The sequence below is a fragment of the Anastrepha ludens genome, chromosome 6 (genome assembly GCF_028408465.1).
Source record: "Anastrepha ludens isolate Willacy chromosome 6, idAnaLude1.1, whole genome shotgun sequence".
Classification (NCBI taxonomy): Eukaryota; Metazoa; Arthropoda; class Insecta; order Diptera; family Tephritidae; genus Anastrepha; species Anastrepha ludens.
In genome coordinates this window covers 98,552,770-98,573,241 of record NC_071502.1, presented here as the reverse complement: position 1 = coordinate 98,573,241, position 20,472 = coordinate 98,552,770, and the positions used below count along the sequence as shown (strand labels likewise).

Sequence of the window (20,472 nt, the reverse complement as noted above, 5' to 3'; positions counted from 1 at the left end):
TAAAGACAATAAAAATAAAAACAAATAAAATACAATCCGCCCAGAAATTTGTTATACAACGTCTCAGTTGTTTAATTAAGGACTCTAAAAAATGTATTTGCCAAAAATAAAATATATATGTCTATGTAGATATGTGTTTTCCGCTTTTTAATTATCTGCAGAATTTAAGCTTTTCGCACTCACCTTTCGGTTTATCCAAATCTTTATCCTGACTGGCAAAAATTTGCTCCTTTGAGGTGGACATTTTGTTGGATGCGTTGAATTTGTTTCTTTGTTTTAAAAACGAATGAGTGAAAGTTTATAGTTTGCTTTTATTGTTTTTGTTTTATTTTTCAAACAAATTGCACGTTTTGGTCTGCGAAATTGTTTAAGTTCTACTTTGTGTCACAAAGTCAGTTCAATTCAAGGTTAAAACGCACATAAACCGATTATACTTTACGGCCTTTACAGTTATTTTAGCAATTAACGGTAAATTTTTATTGCTTTGCGAGTTGTTGCGAAGTAATACTGTCTGTTGTTGATAATAAAATTGTTTTATTTTCTTTAAAATAAATTATTTTATATTATTTTTAGTTTAGTGTTTGTAGGTAAATATGTAGTTGTTGTTGTTGTTTCTGTTGGCTTACTGCGTGCTGAGGTATGGCGGTTTACTTAGTTCTTATAGCAATAAAACTATTTAAGTTGACTGTATTTTACGAAATTTTGACGCTGTTTGTTGTTGCTATCCGCTTGCTTAAGCAAATTTTTCTTTGATTTCTCTTCTGTCACGTTTGGCCGCAGACTTACTGTACTTATGGGTATTGTATAATAAAATGCAAAAAATACTTTTGGTTTCGTTATGTAGCAAATAATTTACGTAAATTATTGCGGCTTTCTGGAATTTTTCATTTATTGAATTTTTTTTTTCGATGTCAAGCAAAAAACTAGAAAGTCGTTTTGGCGAAGTTTCGGTAACTGCACTTTTCTTGGTTACTATTTCGACCGCAATTTTTTATTATTCTTATTTTCACTCTGTCGTATTTTTATTTTTTAACTTTGTGCTTCTTCTACTTCTTCTTCTTCTCCTTCTTCTGTACTTTTCGGCTTTACTTATTTCACTTTGTTGCTTCGCACTGCGCGTCTGGCAGCGTTCTGATAAATTCGCGCACTTCAACTGAGTTTTTCAAGTCAATTTGTGAAATACAAAAGAAACAACAACCGAAATGAAAAAATCTGCGACACTGACTACAACAATGCGACTGACTACTGAGCGTCTGCTCTTTGTAGGCTTATAAATACCTATAATAAATGTTGAAGTGAACACATACACTCACGCGTTCATGCGAATGTGCATGTATATGTGGACGTATGCTAATAGGTAGATAAGCCGGTAGGTAAGCAACAAGGTGGATAAGTTACTAAGTGTGTGTGTGTGTGTGCTGCTGTGCCCGACTGACTCGTCAAGCTGGTGACTGCTGCTGAAAGTCGGTTGATTTTTAGTGATCAGTGTTACTGAGCGCTGCCCTGGCAAATTTGATGATACTTTGATATGGAGCGTTGTGAGTTTCGCTATCGCTGTGACTGGAGTGTCTACGACGATCCACGAAAGCTCTGGTTATATTAAATTTATCTGCGCTGGTGATGCTCTGCTGCTGCTGCTGCTGCTGCTATCGCCTGTTGATTACTGCGTTTGCTTTTCTTCCTCAACTCGGCTGTTTGTATATCGCGTGTCTGTCGCATTAACCTGAAATGAGTAATGTCAACTGATTTATAAGATGATCTATTTATTAATGATGAGTTGAGGTGTGCTTACATATCACACACATGCATACATACATACATGCATTACAATACAAATAAATAAATACACTTGCAATAATAAAAAAAACAACAAAATTGTGTGTGGCCTGCCAATTTATTGGGTTAAGTCATTTACGTTCAATGCTGCGCCGAGACCTTTTACTTTTTCGCCCTATCGCTTTCCTGCACGAGTTAGCGCAGGCGTAGGGTTAGGGGGATACCTGTGTATGTTAAGTTTTTTTTTATAGATTGCATCCTCAGCATGGTATCAATTGAAATATTAATTTTTAATTTATTATACAATAAATAAATATTTTTTTAGGCTGAGTAAAATGGTAACTTTTGACATATAAAAACTAGTTTATGGTATTTGCACAAAAATCTCCCATCTAAATGACAGACTTTCTCAAAACAAAAAAAAAATCATAAAAATAACGATTCAAGCTGTGCATTTTTCATTTTTGAATGAAAACCGGCGCAGTTTTTTTTTTGTGTTATGAAACTCAACACTACGAAAGCTATCGATTTCCAATGGCCTAAATCTTTTTTTACAATTTTGCAAGCCTTTTGAAATATTTCAACCAATTACAATGGTTCGAGTATCGAACAACTGTCTGGCTTAGACGTCAACCGCCGAATAAGGTTCCTAAACCGCACAGACTGGATATAGTCTAGCTGTAAATAACTGTTAAACAAGTTGGTAACGAGGATGTGGCAACAAAATGGTGTAGAAACGCTAGTTGGATTCTGGATGAATCACCACTCTAACCAACTAACCAACCCACATTGGCTACGCCGTAAAATTATTCCATTTTACTTTCTTTGGCGAACAGAAATCCAAAAAGACTGAGTAAATTCCCTACACAGCGAAACGATCTTCGATTATTATTACAGTTTGATGAAACCTTTCGCTACTTTCGTCTCTTTCTGTGGAAAATTGTCTTCGATAGACATCAAAAAAGAAGTGTAAAATATGCATACTTAAAACCTTAATACCTACAAATGGGAATTCGATATAAAATAAGGATCAGGTTAAGTCAGCCAGTTTGCTTGTCTAAGACAAGACACTCAGTGTTCCTAAGGCCTTTTGTGATACCTGCATTGATTGCTTGATTTCCATTCTCTCTTTAATTTATGATCCAAAATTAAGACTACGTGTGTCGAAGTTCTTTGTGTCACTTCACTTGACATTTCAACGGCAATGTTATCATAAATATATCAAAAACACGTTCGAAGTCATGATAGAAATCATCACAGAAGATATTATATTCTTCCATTCCTATAAATCTCGAATCCCAGACGTTATCATAACAGCCTTGACCCATAGAACAAAAGGGATGTTTTTCTTATTTTTTGTGTGGATGAGAGGGTTTAAAACGCCTCATGCATCATCAAAGCTGCCATCGCAGCAATCGCATGAGCGGGGACTAGAAAACTCCCCCTCGTTTGGAGCCGTTGCCCACCAAGAACAATAGGCAGAGTAGCACATTGCCGAACTGCAATTTATAGGCTCAATCTCTCCCTTATCTACTAAGTCAAACTGCCAAAGCAACGAAGACATGCCACTTTACTTACAGTGAAAGTTTTTCGACCGATCTGATCAGTCTCTCAGCGTTTCGGTTAAAGGTGATGAAGAAACGAATAGACACACACATCACGCGCTGCTTTGCTTCGGAGAAGCTTAGTAATTCTCAACATATTTGCCGCAATGGTGAACCGATTAAAACAGCAAGTGACGAAGTGCTTTGGAGTATAGAACCTACCGTTAACTCATAAAGAACTCGCTAATACAACCGTTTTGGATGAGGAGACGCTTCTAAGTTACTTTCCAAGAACTTCGCTATGTTCGATACATGACTGGATCTGTTAAATATTTCTGGAATCGATAGAGTAGGTAACCAATTTTTATTTGCTGAGTACGGCTAACGTAGAGAAATCAGCTATTCGTAACATATCTCAGGATCGGGTTGCATCTTCGCTGCTTTGAATTTCGAGCTGAATGCATTTTTCTTCTTACAGCCATAGAAAGATTCAACTCAACGGGCAGCGGAATACTGCAATTGTGACTCAACCAACTAACTAACTGGCCAGGAAGAAATGGTGTGAAGGCTAGTCCCTCAAAACCGTACCAATTCTATTCATGAAGCTCTGTAAAAAACATAGTTTTCGAAATGTATCTCTTAGAGGTGAGAATCTTAAATTGGCAAAGCGGCAACATTTATTTGCGTTTATAAACAAAAAAAAAAATCGCATAAATCGGACAAGGGTAATCTTTTAAAGGTGGTATCGGTAAATCAGCTGATTTGTGTTTTTTCTTTCGCCGCGCCCCCTTGTGGCTGTCAGCCCAGAATGAAGCAAGGCGAATTCGTTCTTTGTTTTCTACTTTGCTTTAACAATCAAACGTAGAAAACATTGTTTTTGGCCTAGTGCCACCACTTTTAATAATTGCGCCTTAGACAAGGGTCAAGTGTTCTCATCTTAGGTAATACTGGAGTAGAACACAAGCACTGCAACTATCAGCTCACGCAGATCAACTTTTTCTACTTTTTGGATGTTTACTTTCCAGTTGAAAGTGACTGGGAATTTTTTATTTATCGTTCTAAAATCTAATGTTCGTCATTACAGTTGGTTCCAAAATAGACGTAGGAAGTAGATTTGGGGTCTCGTTGGGACAAATTTACAGACATCCAGATTACTGTAGTGTTCAAGCTAAGATCTCGGCAATTAATATGGCAGACGAGTTGTAAAGCATGCTGAATCTCGCTTCTAGCCTCCATTGTAGGCAACGACTAATTCGACTTGCAGTTGAAGGTTCCCGCCATCTGTTCAACAATGTAAAGCTATATTGGAGTCTGCAGTATAGTTGTATTCCTAAGAAGGAAGAAGTGTATGAGTGCGGGAGAAAAAGTTCTGAAGCGGGAGTTGGGAAACTGAGTGCAAACATCATTAATATGAGAGTATTTAGCATAGTGACCTGAATTTTGTGCCCGTCATGGATTCGGAGAATTTGAGTCTGAGCCCAATTTTCTCCATGACCTTTAGTAGTATGACAACAGTATTCCCATAGTCATCAAGGCGTTTCTGTACTCATTTCGCTTAGCCTATTAACGATGAGTTAATGCCCATAACTAACAAGCTGAGGTGTAGATTTTAGTCGCCTCGTTCTATATGTCAAGCATCCGTTACCCTCGGCGAATTCTAGTCGCCTAATCCGTTGGGGGTGAGTACAAGCATATAAGCCCATCTAAGCTTCCTGCAATCACAAGCTGAGGGGATGAAACAGATGAAATAATCTGTTCTCTTGAAGGGTACAGAGTTCACTTTAGCCGCCACTTGTTGAAAGAAGAACTCTATTGAGGTTCACGGTGGAGAGAATACAGAAGGTGTGGCCAACATCAGAGCAGCGATTTTGAAGGAATCAACTGATTTGCTGAGTTTGTGTTGGTCATGTACGAAAAAATCAACGCAGGTGCTGCTAGACAGCTATTGATTCGAAGACTAATTGTATTCAACTAATCTCATTTTACACATTTCACTCACTTTCATTTCATTTACTTCTACTTCTGTCCAATTCCTATGGCAAAGCCCACTTTACACTTTTCACTCAGTTTCACTTCATTCACCTCTATCTCTCTCCAATTCCTATGACGTAACAATCAAAATTACTCTCACAATTTTGCTTCGATTGGCCAAACCTGGTAATCTATCATTCTTGCTTGAGATTCGCTGGCTTTTCACGGCACTGCACTATTGGCCATATGGACGCTAGATGCAGATCGTCGGATTAAGATTTTTAAAGAAACCTTATTTCTGAGGAAGATTTAAAAGTCATTCCCATTCAGCACTTCTTGAGGGAATTCTTTGGATTTCAGAGGAATCATTTCTTTAAGCTCAAATGGTGACACAGTTTCATTGTTTCATTATAGAGGCTAATTGGATTAGCCAAATATTCGCATGGTTAAAAACACGTAGTGAGAGGTGAGGAAATCTTTTTCTGGGAATCAAAATTTGTCAAGTGAATTCTTAACGTGGGATAGGCCTAGTCAATTCATAAAAAAATAATTTACGTCTTTCTCACCTTATTTTACTTATCCGCTCTAGAGTTTCAGTTTAAACATTAAGCAACATATTTACCATACCCTCGACTACTAATTGTTTCTCACTTTCTCACCACTTGCACTCGTAAGTTAATTAGTTATCACAATAATAATAATTTGTTATCACGGGATTTCACGCACGAATATTTCTTCACACTACCATGTTTTTATCAGCAGATGTTTTATTTTTGTATCACCCGTTTGCAGTGTTTGCCTGCTCTCCTGCACGGTTACAAGTGCCACACGTTTTATTCAAGGTCTTGTCATGCCATTTTTGTCAATATTTTTCTAAATAATTTACGCAAGACATTTTCCTCTTTGCATTTGTTAGTTTTGCATTTGAGTTTGATTTTTATATTGACGGCATGATTTGACAAAATTACAAGTGAATTATTTTGGCTCGACAATTAAGATTAAAAATCGGCTCTTTTAACTTCTTGAAGCCAATATAAAAATGATTAGGACTATCTACTTTATCATAATAGCGACTGGGCTAACAAAATATTTGCTTTTGTGTTTAGTGTATCAAGTTTTATGAATACCTTTTCATCCAAATTTGTATAAATGTCTGAATACCTAAGCCTTTTTGGGACATCTGTAAATATCAGGCGCTTTGCAATAATTTTTGGCAAGTCGTTGTTTGTGCAGGAAGAGAGGGGGCAGGGAAGCGAGACATCTGTAAAAATCAGGCGCTTTGCGACAATTTTTGGTAAGTCATAGTGAATGTAGGAAGAGATAGGACGTGGGGAAAAGGGTTACTCGCGTGTTACTATGCAACATCTATTTAGAATCGCTCACTCATTCCGAAAATCAAGTTTATTAATATTATTTTTTTTTTCAAAGGAACGTTTTCTTATTTACACAAGTTTTTTTATTTGCAATTTATCGTTATTCGGCCTAAAAATAAAAGTTGTTCCACTTAACCACAAATGCACGTATATTTTATGAGCCAGTCGAACACTCTTGATAAGAGTTATAACAAATGAAAGGCAAAACAACTTCGTCATAAAAACTTTTCAATAGGCCTCATCGTTTCAGAGAGAATGATTACTTATTTCAAAGTCAATTTTTTTCATACAAAATTTATAATTTAATAATTTATAATTTAATATCTAATAATAATAAGCAAAAAACCAGAACCACAGATGGTTGTTAAACAAGAAAGTTCTAAAAGAGAATACCCAAAATAGACTTACCTAAAGAAAAGTTTGGTATTTCTACTCTCAAACAGATATAAACCGTGGTGCCACACAGTGGGGATTTTTCGACAAATTTTGTTCAAAAATTCTAGAGAAGGGAATCTTTGACCGATTTTAATATTTTTTTTTTAAATTATGCACATTATTTTGGGAGAAATTTTTTTGGCCTGAATTTAAATTTTTTATTATATCGAAACACTTCCCTAAATAGCAGTATTTTTAAGAAAAAGTCAGAAAAACTAAAAAAAAAAGTTCTATTTAAATTTGGCACCTTATTTTATTGAATTTCTAATAAAAATAAATTATTTTTTTTACGTTTTCTTAAAGCATAATAATTTAAAGATATTGTGTGAAAATTTGAAGTGAATCTGACAAACATTTTTCAAATTATTCAACAATTACCAAGGGCGCTCGGGCAAAAACAAACAAAACCTTTATATACAAACAAAACTATGTTTTTTGAACTGGTGATCACTGCAACTTAAAATCCGCTTCGTAGGTTTCAATAAAATTTATACGGCTTTTGAAAAACATAAAAATCTTGTGCCTGCTCGAAGGATATTTCTTTTCGGAAATTTCGATTTTTTTCCTGAAAACTCTGAATAGATATTTCCTGAGGCCGCCATGTTGTTAGCTTTGAAGAAAAGAAAGCTTCGATCAGGCACAAGATTACACTGTGTGACAAAAAAAAAAAATTAAATATACTTTTATGGAGACCTAGCACAACTTATGGCTATAGAAAACCTAAACAAAATGGTATAGGAGAAATTTCCAATACACCCCCAAAATCTCATTTTATGGCCATAAAACCGTTTTTCAGTAGGTTGATGTGAAGAATCACTCCTAACTTCACCAATTTCCATCCGATTTCGAATTTGTTTTTTTTAGTTCGAAAGAAGAAAAACAAACCTTTTTAACAGTGTGTTGACAATTTTTCTGAAATGACAACTGCCGAGACTATAGGCGGAAGTATTTGGAATTTTTAAATTTTTCCTCTATTTTTTCAACTTTGACATAATTTTTACGATATTATCCGATATTGAGGATTTTTTTTAGTACACTACTGTTATAGTAAATTTAATTTTGCGTCGAATGAGCTATATTTGACTGTAATTGAATTAAAATTAATAGAGTTGTGTGAGTTTTAAGTTTTTTTTTTTTTTACTAATTTGGTATGTAGGTATAACTTACGCTAAATGGAAATAAGGACGTGTATTGTTGCGTTATTATAGATACGTAATATTTATTGGAGTGTATATGTATACATAAGAGTACACTGTACTGCATACAACAGAACTGGTTTGAACTTGCGAAAATATGTGACATATTATAGCACTTCTTTTCAATAGAAATATGGAAAAGCTCCCAAGTGTACCAAAGTTCACACTGTACATTGATCAACAAAAGAAGTTTGGTATATTATTATAATTTAACCTTATTAAAACGTCAAAGTTTTATTGTTTGTTTCATTGAAATTCAAGAGATATAAATCAAAACGTTGCCAGAAGAGTCGAGTTTCTCAATATTCCCCGATGATGTGGCATCATCAGCCTTATCATAAACCAGATGATTGTTATTTTTATAAAACGGACGTAAACGGTCATCATTATAAAGCTCGAAAGCACATAAAGTATGCTGATGTTGCAACTGTTAAGAGCCCCGTAATCTTGGACGATATGATTGACTCAACTCCACCACCCCATATCAACTAATTTTTATATACGTTTTGGGTTGCTTAATCCGAATGTATTACATTTATTCCCATTATACCGCAAACTTCGTAGAAGGATTTTGAGTTAATACAGTAAATTATCTTTCATGCCCAAAGGTCGCTGAAGTGAGTGTCGTGAAAACTTCATAGCAAAGGGCACAAGTCTGTCTATTCATAGCACCACTAGTCTATGGACATACATAACATAACAACATATATATGCATGAGAATATAACACCACATTGTGACACCGAACATCTATTTAAGAAATGCTAATGAAACGCTAATCATCCTTATCATTTATTTAAGTCAAATAAAAAGCAATAAATATATTTTGAAATTAGCAAAGCCCACTTGGCGTTTATTTATTCAGATTATCTTGCTAATTATTTTATTAGCATGAATAATTCACAGCAGCTTTTGAAATACAATATCAGTAGTATAAATATGACAGTTGTGACAGAATGGCTTGGCAGAGCGACGTTAAATGCTCATGACTGAGTACAATGAACAGGTGTACATTTGTTTAATCCGTCATGGCTTGCAGCAAAAAATCTCTTAAAGCGGAAGTGCTGCGGATATCTTTCATCAAACACGTGCGTTTATAATTTGCAACAGGCTCGTGAAATATAATTGCATCTTATTCATTAAAAAGATGAGCTCAGATTCAATTTTCCGTGTAAAAGTAATGTTGTGGAGTCATGCTGGCAAACTTCTAAGGCCACTTGCATTTACTGCCGGCACTCAGAGTTGCCTCAGCCTACCGCACTGTCTCAGGCACAGCAATTTTCGTGATCAGCGGGCAGATACCCGACGACCTCATTGTCCGGGAACGAATGAATGCGTGGGACTCCAAGAAAAATCACGTCATCACTAGCTTCTCAGAACGGAGATGCCAAACCATGCTACGGTGGCAAAGCCGATGGGACACTGAACCGAGTGGCAGATGGACGGCGAAACTTATTCCATCAATTGACAAATGGGTCCAAAGGAACTTCGGAAAAGTGAACTACTTCTTAACTCAGTTGCTCTCGCGCCACGGATACTTGCGTAGATACTTTAAACCGCATGGGCAATGTAATCGATTCCCAGCGCATATACTGCGAAGCGCTGAGCGATGAAGCTGAACACACGCTTTTTTAGTTGTAACAGATGGCTCGCTTAGTTGCAAGACACGTTCGGAGGGAGCAGATTGACGACATCGCGCCGAGAAACATAATCAGCAAAATGCGCGAACGCGAGGACAGCTGGAACGCGATAAAGAAATAAATCGAGAACGTACTACGAAAAAAAAAAAAATAGCAGTCTAACGGTTAGACGCGATAGAAGTGAAACCTTCAGTAAAACAAACTGAGAGAGAATGAGACGAAAGCAGCATTAGGAGCGGGATAATTATAGGTTCATTATAATATTGCTATAAAGTTCATATTTTATTTTCTTCATTTTATTATTATTCATCCTCAATGTTTTCAATTTCAACAAATGATACGAGTGGCTTATGATAGCTAAAATATGATACAAATGCTTCGGTTTCGATGTTGTCAACATATCTTTGAAATACCGCGTCAATTGTTGTTTTTGATCGTGTTGTCGATTCAGTGCGATTGTTACACATTTTTAAATTGAATGTTGTATTGAGAAAGTCAATTAAAGGAACCGCTGTGTCCAATGCAAAATTTACGTTAAAATCGCCACTTAAAAACATTGGAACTTTATTGGAATCTTTTCTAAGTACCCGCGATACTTCTGGTGTATGCTTTATTAAATTTTTGTGACTGAATTCCGTGATGCTATTTATTGTTTTTTTTTCTGTCGATATTCACGACACTTTTCTGCATTATTTTTCGGCATAATTGCGGTAAATATTTAAAAATGAAAATATTTACGAATATAAAAATACGGACGCAATACAGCACACGCGGTTGCTATTATGAGCGTCGTAACGCGTTAGTACACAGACGTACTAACATACACACAAACATTCGCAGGACGCTTGGTCTAAGCAAGTATTAGATAGTGTAGTATAGGTATACATAATGCCTTCTCGCTCACCGTGGCTCCGTAATACGCAGGCGCGCACACATGCGTACTAGCATACATACAAACATACATACGTATAACGCTTGAACTAAACACCAAAGCAAGTAATAGGCAGTGTAGTATACATACTACAATACTCACTATACTAGCGTGTCTCAGCAGGACGCAGCCACACACATATAGTACGTATATCAACATATAACGCTTCGTAGCCAAGAGTGTCGCTTTTTCGTTTCATCGAGTCTCAAATCACTCAAAACGATTCTAAAGAAGTTTTCGCTTCAAAAAGATTGACCTAGACACCGTGCAACAAAGTGAAACCGCATAGATAGAGACACAAAAAGACAAGCCTATAGCATGAGAGCTGGCTACAAAATTAGCAATATGGCAGCCTCAGAAAATATGTATTTTTCAGTTTTCGGGAAAAAAACTAACAATTAATTGTTAAAAATCGACATTTTTGAAAAAAAGATCCCACGACCAGGCTCGAATTTTTTATGTTTTTCAAAAGCAGTATAAATTTTATTGAAATCTACCAAGCGGATTTTAAGTTGCAGTGATAACTCTTTCAAAAAACATAGTTTTGAGAAAAACGCATTTAAAGTTTTGCTATCGATTTATGTAGAGTCCGAGAGACGGCGCCCTCTGTTAATTGCTAAATAACTCGAAAAGTTTTTGTCGGATTCACCTCAAATTTTCACACAATATTTTTAAGATATTATATTTTAAGAAAATGCAAAAAAAGAATACAATATTTTGAAAATTCTGACTACTCCTCACCCCTTAAAATAATTTGGCCACTACACTCGATAACTCGTGGTTGTCGTAACCAGAAATTGTCGTCAAGAATGCATACGCTGAGATTCAGTATTACCTTTAGTACAGTCTGCGATAGCTATTGTGAATACATTCAGCTGACTTCATCACTTTAACTTCTCCTTAACTGCCTAGTTTCTGTTAAGCTTAGGTTCCAACGCTTTTGCTCTGGTTATATCGACACTTCTACGCATCTTTAGGAGATAGATATCGGCTGCTTGCTGAACTTTCTTATCCATATATTTAGTATAGCGCTGCTCTTAATTAAAAAGAATCAACTTAAGCTTGGGTAACAAGAAATTTGAGTAAGCTGAGAAATCAAAACTGAAAGCTCTCAAGCATGAATGCTTGTTTCAATTGAGAATTAAGTCAGCACATATGGAAGGAAAAGGGATAGAGAGAAAAATATTACAATGTGAATGCTTCTTCAAATTTTTCTTATTCTCTGATGCATCTAAGAAGTTTGTCGAGTGATAGAGATTGTAACACCTGGTGAATGCACGACAAAAATAGATCAAGTTTTCTTAGATATCATTTTTCTTCCGATAAAGAAACTTATTAATCTACCCTAAGTTAACCTCACCTTTGCGGTAAGCCACAACTCTTCCTAATTCAGATTTGTGGATGCCTAGACTTTTTATTAAAAACCTCTTCAATTCTGAGCTCTTCTGTCAACTTACAACTTACATGCGGAGGTTTTAGCTAGGGTAACTACTGGCTTTTTTGTTTTTTAGAAAATCATGAAAGGGAATCCCACATGGCCATCATTAGCACAACAGTTTCTATAAATAAATTTGTTTCAGAGTTCAGTAGGCTTAAGCAGGAGCGCATCCTTAAGCCGATCTTGCTCTCTCTCTTCTCTACTCTTACCTATGGAAGTTTTTTGATCTCGTCAAAATAAATAAAAAATTATAATTTTCCATACATCAATTTATACATCAACAATTTTGTGATATTTCCATAACAGCCTGTAAGAATATTACAGAAATATTTTCAGGTATAATACAAATAAACGTAAATATTTTATATAAATAATAGCTTGGCAATGCGTAGTGGAATATTACATAGAATTTTTCTATACTCCGTTTGTTTATACTGCAAAATAAATATTGGATTATTTTTAAGGCATTGACACTCTGTAAAATAAAACTCAGCAAAAAACAAAAACAAAATAAAAAAAAAAAATAAATAAGCAAAAATATTCCAAGCCATTCAGTGACACATTCTTTACGTTTTCTGACCAACTTTAATTTTGCATTTTTTTCTCAACAAAATATTCTTTTATGTTCGTTCCCTAGTCGGCTCTTTACCCTTTCAACGCTCTGTTATTGCGAAGTGAATTTTTTTATCACCTTATTTACAAATGGCATGCTTTGCTCATGAATGGCATATTTGTACACTTGTTAGTTTTTTTCCTTAAACTTCACAATTAAGTGGCATAGATATGAAAAGAACATTTTCGCATCCGCATTCGGAATAGAAGAACAGGAGCGAAGGGAGGTGTTGGCCAAATGTGTGGTTACAATGGTTCGAATAAAGAATAAAACCAGTAAAATTCCCTTCCATAGAAAGTAAAGTTGTCTATACATTCAAATTTTGAGTGTTAGAGCTTTTAAGCTTTTTAAAAGCTCCCTTGGTCTTGTGAATATTTGCTTGTTGAATTGAAATAATAGGCTTAGAAGTTCTTTAAATCTACTAAATTCTTGCAGGCTTGAGCTTTTAAGTTATTAAAGTACTTTTATAAACGTGTTGAAGAATTGAAAAATTTGATGATTTTTAAAAATGAATGGAATAAATTTTCGGTGTTTTAGAATGTTTTACAATAATTTTGGAAAAGTTCACATTTTTAGATATTACTTCAAATAATAGATACATATGTATGTATTTAGTAAAATCTTTAATGGGAGCTTTTGCAAATTGTTAAGGCTTTTTCATATTTTTGTATTTATTTTGTTCAATTAACTGGAATTTTATGCTAATAATTAGTGAAAATTCCTTCAAATTAATTAAGAAAATAGCTTTAAGAAATTCCACAAGCTTTATATAACTTTTCATGAGCTTTTAAGCTTTTTAACAATTTTTTTCACATTCTAAATGTTTCTTATATTAACTCAAATTATAAAACTTTCAAATTTGCAGGCCTCAGCTTTAAATTTCTAAAGAGCTTTTTAAAATTTTTTGAGAATATGAGAAATTCGATGTTCCCGTATATTATTTAGTGTTTAAAAAACTTTTAATCAGTAAAAAGTTCAGACAAAGAATTTTTCGGGCCGTGTTCAATTATTTAGATAAAAGCACCTAGTATCACTTCAATTTCATATGCGAGCTTTTGAAAATTGTTTTAATATATTTATATTTTTGCTAAAATTAGTAAAATTTCACTAAAATTTTGAAGAAAACATTTTCGAAAAACTTTAAAAGCTTTATCAAATTTTTCATGCGCTTTTAAGCTTTTCAACCATTTTATTCATTTTATAAATATGCGCAATATTAATTAAAATTATAAAAGTTATTTTACTCCACAAAAAATTTGCTGGCCAATTAAGTTTCTAAAGAGCTTTTTAAAATTTTTTGAGAATGAGAGAAATTATATGTTAGTAGGTGTTTCAAAAACGTTTAATCATAAATAACTCAGAAATATTCTGTACTTATTCAAATATATATTAGATAAATACTACTCGTGTAACTATAATTTCATATGTGAGCTTTTGAATTTATGAAAGTTGTTTTAATATAGAATCGAAAATGTATGCTAAAATTAACAAAACTTCACTAAAATATTGAAGAAAAGAGCTCCTACAACCTCAAAAGCTTTATAAATTATGTCATAAAATCATGAGCTTGTAAGCTTTGAAGCTTTTTATTAATTTTCTTAATTTTGTAAATATTTCCAATAATAATTAGATATATAAAAGTTTTTTTACTCCGCTAAAATTTTGCAGAACTGCGCTTTAATTTATTAAAGAGCTTTTTAAAAGTTTTTTGAGAATGAGAGAAATTCGATGTGGTAATATATTATTAGCTATTTTAAAACTTTCAATCATAAATAACTCAGAAATATTCTGAACTTATTCACATCTTTAGATAAATCGTGTAACTATAATTTCATATGTGAGCTTTTAAGCTTTTGAAAAGTTTTTTAATATTTTATTATATAATTGAAGTTGTGTACCAAGATACTAAAATATTGAAGCAAGAAAACTGCTAAAAACTATGAAAGCTTTGCCAAATTTTTGATGAGCTTTTTAGCTTCGAAGTTTTTTAACAGTTTTTTCATTTTGTACATATATCCAATAATCATTAAAGTTATAAAAAATTATTTCACTCCATATGTATTTTGCAGTCCTCAGCTATTAAAGAGCTTTCTAAAAGCGGTTGAGAATTCGAAAAATTTGAGAGTGGTTAACGTTCTTTACTTTCAAACTAAAGCAGACCCAGAAATTTTTGATATTTATTCAAATATCATATTTTGTTAAATATTATAGAGGATTTCAAAAATCGAATATGCGAGCTTTTGAAGTTTTCAAAAACTTGTAGATATATTTATATCATTATTTTTATTATTATTCTTTAACTAGCAAATTTTAACTAAAAGTAGCTGAATTTTGAAGGAATAAGCCTTTAAGCTCTTTTTATTTTCAATTGATTTTTTCTAAGCTTTTCAGATTATTATGACGGGTCTTCGTAATAGACCCGGTATTACCCAAATCGACTACCTTAAAGAAGGGTGAAGAGATTATCGATTAAATAAACACTTATTTTGAGGGCCTCAAGGAAATAAATATATTAATTGGAGTGCTTCAGCAAATTGTAGAAACTCTAAGTGATGAATGATGAGTAGGAAAATAAAGTAAAGAAAAAATTTCCCAAATTTAGTATTTCATATAAATTTTCAGTGACTTTCATACACCCCATCGTAAATGGGCTCGCTCCAAACTGACCCGCTTCTTCAGCTCTTGCCACTTCTGCTTCGTGTTCTAAATGTTTTCTTGACCAAATTTTTGTTGTCATTTGCACAGCTGTTTTGAATTTTTAGAAATATTTATAATGGAAAAATAAATTCCCGCCTAAGTGAACAAGTTACATTTCCTAGAACTTTTAAATTTCCAAGAAATTTTAAAATTGTTATTAATTTTTAGTGGTCTTCGCACTTCAAGTTTTTGCGGTTATTGATCCGCGATTCTTACCCACTAATTTATTAATTTTCATATTATGTTTTCAAATTACTAGATTTTTTTGCTTCCAATTTGGCTTAGTTTCTAAACCGCAATTTCTATTATAAACTCACAGGCAGTAGCAAATTGTGAAAACAACGAAATGACATCAGTTTGTGTGTGTGTGCATTATATCACGACAACAAAAGCACGCACCTTTTTTTGCTCTTTATCTTTTCTATATTCCGCTACACAATTTGTTCATTATTTGGTCCACAAGTTTTGATTTTACCTCTTTGGTTTTTTTTTTTTGTTTTTTTTTATTTGCTTTGCTTCCTCCCAATTTGCGAAAACAAAAAACATGTTTACCACAATTTCAGCCAAGCTCAAAATCGACTGACGCAAAATGTCGAAAACAATGCTCAATTGGTGTTGTTTACTTCTTCTTCTTTTTGTTTTGCTTATTATTGGCACACGAATTTGCGTGCTTTGCAAGAGTTTGCTGTTTTCAAGCGGGGTTTTCTGCGAATTGAAATTTTTTGGAGACTTTGTTGGAAGTTATGAATAATTCGGTGTCTGAGGTGTATTCCGATCAGGTATAGTAAAGTATAATTTTGTAAATTATAAATTATTGAATCACGTATGAGGCTTGATAGTTAAATACTAATGTATGTGTATGTATGTATGCAAATGCATGAGTATAGTAAATGAAAAGTATCAAAGGAGAGGCTAAGAAAAATTATGTTGCTTGTAGTAGTCTATCGCCTATCAAGGCAGCAGCAGCAGGGAGAGTTAGAACATAGTTTCTTCTTCTAAACGTAATTCGCTTAGTACCATCGAAAAAGTGATGCAGAGATTACTACATGAATCTGATCAAAAAATCGATTCATAAAGAAAACATGCATCAGGTGAAAATTGACAGTTCCTAGATCACCGCCGTGTAAAATCCAGCATTGCTTATATGGGAAAGCGAAGAACCGTGGACTTATGTTGGTTCAAAATTCACTAAAAGCGAAGAAATTCAGTACAAGTGCATCTCCCTGCAAGGGTGTTGCAATCATATATATATATATGTATATATATATATTATATATTGGCGCGTACACCCTTTTTGGGTGTTTGGCCGAGATCCTGCTCCCATTTGTGGTGTGTGTCTTGATGTTGTTCCACAAATGGAAGGACCTACAGTTTCAAGTGACTCCGAACGCCAAATATTTTTATGAGGAGCTTGTTAATGGCATAAATACAATCGGAGGGTTTCCATTGCCTGCCGAGGGGCGACCGCTATTAGAAAAATGTTTTTCTTAATTTTGGTGTTTCACTGAGATTCGAACCTACGTTCTCTCAGGTTTCAGGTTACCCATTCTTAGCTATCCCATTCTCATCAGTAACTTTCATGTTCTTATTAAAGAACGCACGGCCTGGAGAAAAAATTCTAACAATTTCAAGTCTGCTCCGAAGATATGGTTTATTAATAAGTCGAATTTAGAAAATGGTAGAACATGGGAAGCGGGAAGCAATGAGGCTATATTCAAAAAATACGATTTCAGTGGGCTTTTATCCAACAAACTTCCAGGCAGAAATTCATGCCATCGAGATATGCGTGAGGGAATGTCTCCATGAAGAAATAAGACTAATTCACATTTACTTGCTTTCAGATAGCCTAGCGTTTACAGCCCTTCTATCGCTCAGCGACAAGCGAAACAACTCCTAACGCTGGGCAGAGAAATTTCTGTTAAATTAATTTCGCTCAGTAGACTTACGACTTTTAACTGGTTACTTTAGTGGCGACTATAGCCTGATATGCCACTTAAACAAAATTGGTCTCTCTGCGACCATCGTCTGTTGATTCTGTGAAATGGGCAGGGAAAATTCAAAACACATTCTTTGTGAAACTCCTGCACCAGAAACCTACACCGCCTTGATGGTATTGCCGAGCATTCATATGAATTGTGGAACAATAAACGCCAGAATGAGCTGAAATTCTTAAAAATCTTTAAGATATAGGGCACATTTGCAGGCTTTGCTCAATGCATCTCGTTTGGTTAGCCCTACCCTAATGCGCCTGTTAGTAGCAGATGCTTAATTTGTTACAAGGTTTTAAGAGTAGGTTTCGCTAGTCAAAATCGTTAATCTTGCACTTGAATAGTACCTCAACTTTTGGCAAATTATTTTCTATTGTAAATTAAAGTTAGTTGCATTGGCTTCACTATGAAATTTTGTAATTAGATGGTGCCCACAGCGGGTTAAGTGGCTTTCTGAAAAAGCGAAATTTGTCGCCTTTCGAGCAGCATTAATTAAAAGGCAATCTATCAAATATGAAGGTGCAATGGGAGTTGGTTGGGGGCGGTTTTTGAATTGGAGGTATAGCTTTCTAATGGTCGTCCTGAAGGGTGATAACTATATTTTCTCGATTTCTGAAGAAGCAGATACTTTTTTAAAACGAAAAAACATTTAGATTACCCAACTATGCTTTTTTTAATGAATAAATCTTAGCTAAATCTTAGTAAAAATAGAGCAATTCGCAACGAAAGAGCTTTGCCATACAGTACTCTAAAAAATCCTAAAAAATAATGAAATTTAATAAGAAAAAAATAAATTGCCAACACTTGCCAATAAGTCCCTGTGTTATAGTTATTTAACACACTATAGGTTGCCTATTTCATTGAACAGTTTAATTATTATCTCACTGGCGATATTTATCGAAAATTTCCACCTGCCCTGGTTAAACCAAAAATTACCAAAAATTCACACTTGAAGAATTTGTTATCAGCTGCATGAAACGAGAAGCGGATGTACTCACTCGTAATATGCCTCGTACAAGGAAGGTAGCACACATACATAGATGCAGTAGAGGTGACAGTCTCGGAGCTATTAAGTACCGAAAATACCGCGATTAATTTATGTGAGTCCCGATTGATTCATTTTGTACTTATGTCTACAAGGTGGCGCTAAATTTATTATCCTATTGGAAGATTTATAATTTTTGACAGTTCCAGTACACAAACATACAAGCAATGGAGCGCGTAAAAGTTAAGATAAAGATTTACATCTTTCAAAGTGGTTAAAGATTTCCAAAAGAAAAAATTATAACAAATTTTTTAATTGAATGATTAATTTTGCGCCACTTTGTATGTATAGCATAAAATCTGAAATATAACAAACAGGCCGCCTTGAGCAGTTAAAATATCAAAAATTACTATAAATACCATATTAAAGAGTTACATATGCCAAAAATTTCCAAAAATCGATTTTTTTTTTACTGATTACTATTTTTTATAGGGTAGGCGACCGCCGTAGCCGAATGAGTTGGTGCGTGACTACCATTCGGAATTCACAGGGAAAACGTCGGTTCGAATCTCGGTGAAAACACCAAAATTAAGAAAAACATTTTTCTAATAGCAGTCGCCCCTCGGCAGGCAATGGCAAACCTCCGTGTGTATTTCTGCCATGAAAAAGCTCCTCATAGAAATATCTGCCGTTCGGAGTCGGCTTGAAACTGTGGGTCCCTCCATTTGTGGAACAACATCAAGACGCACACCACAAATAGGAGGAGGAGCACGGCCAAACTCCCAAAAAGGGTGTACGCGCCAATTATATATATATATATATATATATTCTTTATAGTTTCAGGCGTATTTCTGTGGAAGTCTATTGTAAAAATTCCCCATAGACACAAAATTATGATAGAAAATGTAACTGCCCGACGAGAGTTTGATGCGCACAGGTAGCTGGCCTTCGTTTGAGGCAGCTGGCCGTTAAACTCGTTTTTCTCGAAACTACTTTACTCATACAGTTTTTAATATTTTTTGATGCGGTTTTTTTTTAATATTCAAAAGTGTTTTCTCTATAGTCTGTCAAGCCGAATTTTTGATATTTTTATGAAAAAATTTTTTAATTTAATTTTATAAACATATTTAAAGTGCGACATTTATGACGTATACTTTTTTTAAAATGCCGTAAATTGCAAAATTTTTCGAAATTCAAAAATTCTGCTCGACAGACTATAACTACAACTTTATTTTTCATGATTTTTTTTTTTACTTTTTACAGATCCATCAACATTTTAAGGAGAAATGATGCAGACCGTGGAGCAACTCTCTTTTCATTGTACTTTGGGTCACGTGATTTTTTATATACTAATTTCTGTAAAGAAAAATTAAAATAAATTTTTTTATTATATAAAGTTTAAGTACTAATAAGCAATGTAGTATGTATACAATTTTTTATAAAGGGTTTTCCAATAACAAGTGTTATTTTGAATTTGATTGTGCTATTGAGAGAAAATTAACGATTTTTTATAGCCGGAATTGGATGGTATTGATCTGGACAACGTTTATTTTCAACAAGACGCCGCTACGTGCCACACAAACAGCGAAACCATTGGCCTTTTACGGGAATATTTTCCAGACCATGTTATCTCTCGAAGAGGTGATCAAAATTGGCCACCGAGATCGTGTGATTTAACACCTTGTGACTTTTTTCTCTAAGGCCACGTGAAGGAGAAGGTCTACGCCAACAGCCCAGGGTCGATTCAAGACCTCAAAGATGGAATTCGTGAGACTATCGACGACATAGGGCAGCCACTTTGCCATTCGGTTATGGAAAATTTCATGACAAGGACATTGTCTTGTAAGCGTAGTCGTGGTGGTCATTTGTCTGATGATATTTTCTAA

The 20,472-nt window shown here is 34.3% G+C and overlaps 1 protein-coding gene across 1 annotated transcript in view; it reads right to left on the bottom strand.

The window, feature by feature from the left end:
- LOC128868630 (putative inorganic phosphate cotransporter) overlaps positions 1–20,472 on the bottom strand; it is a 132,183-nt gene that overhangs the window by 81,641 nt on the left and 30,070 nt on the right. Inside the window, exon 2 of the mRNA XM_054110930.1 lies at positions 184–1,723. Coding sequence (XP_053966905.1) covers positions 184–244 — 61 coding nt within the window. The 5' untranslated portion in view covers positions 245–1,723. The remainder of the gene's footprint in view (positions 1–183; positions 1,724–20,472) is intronic.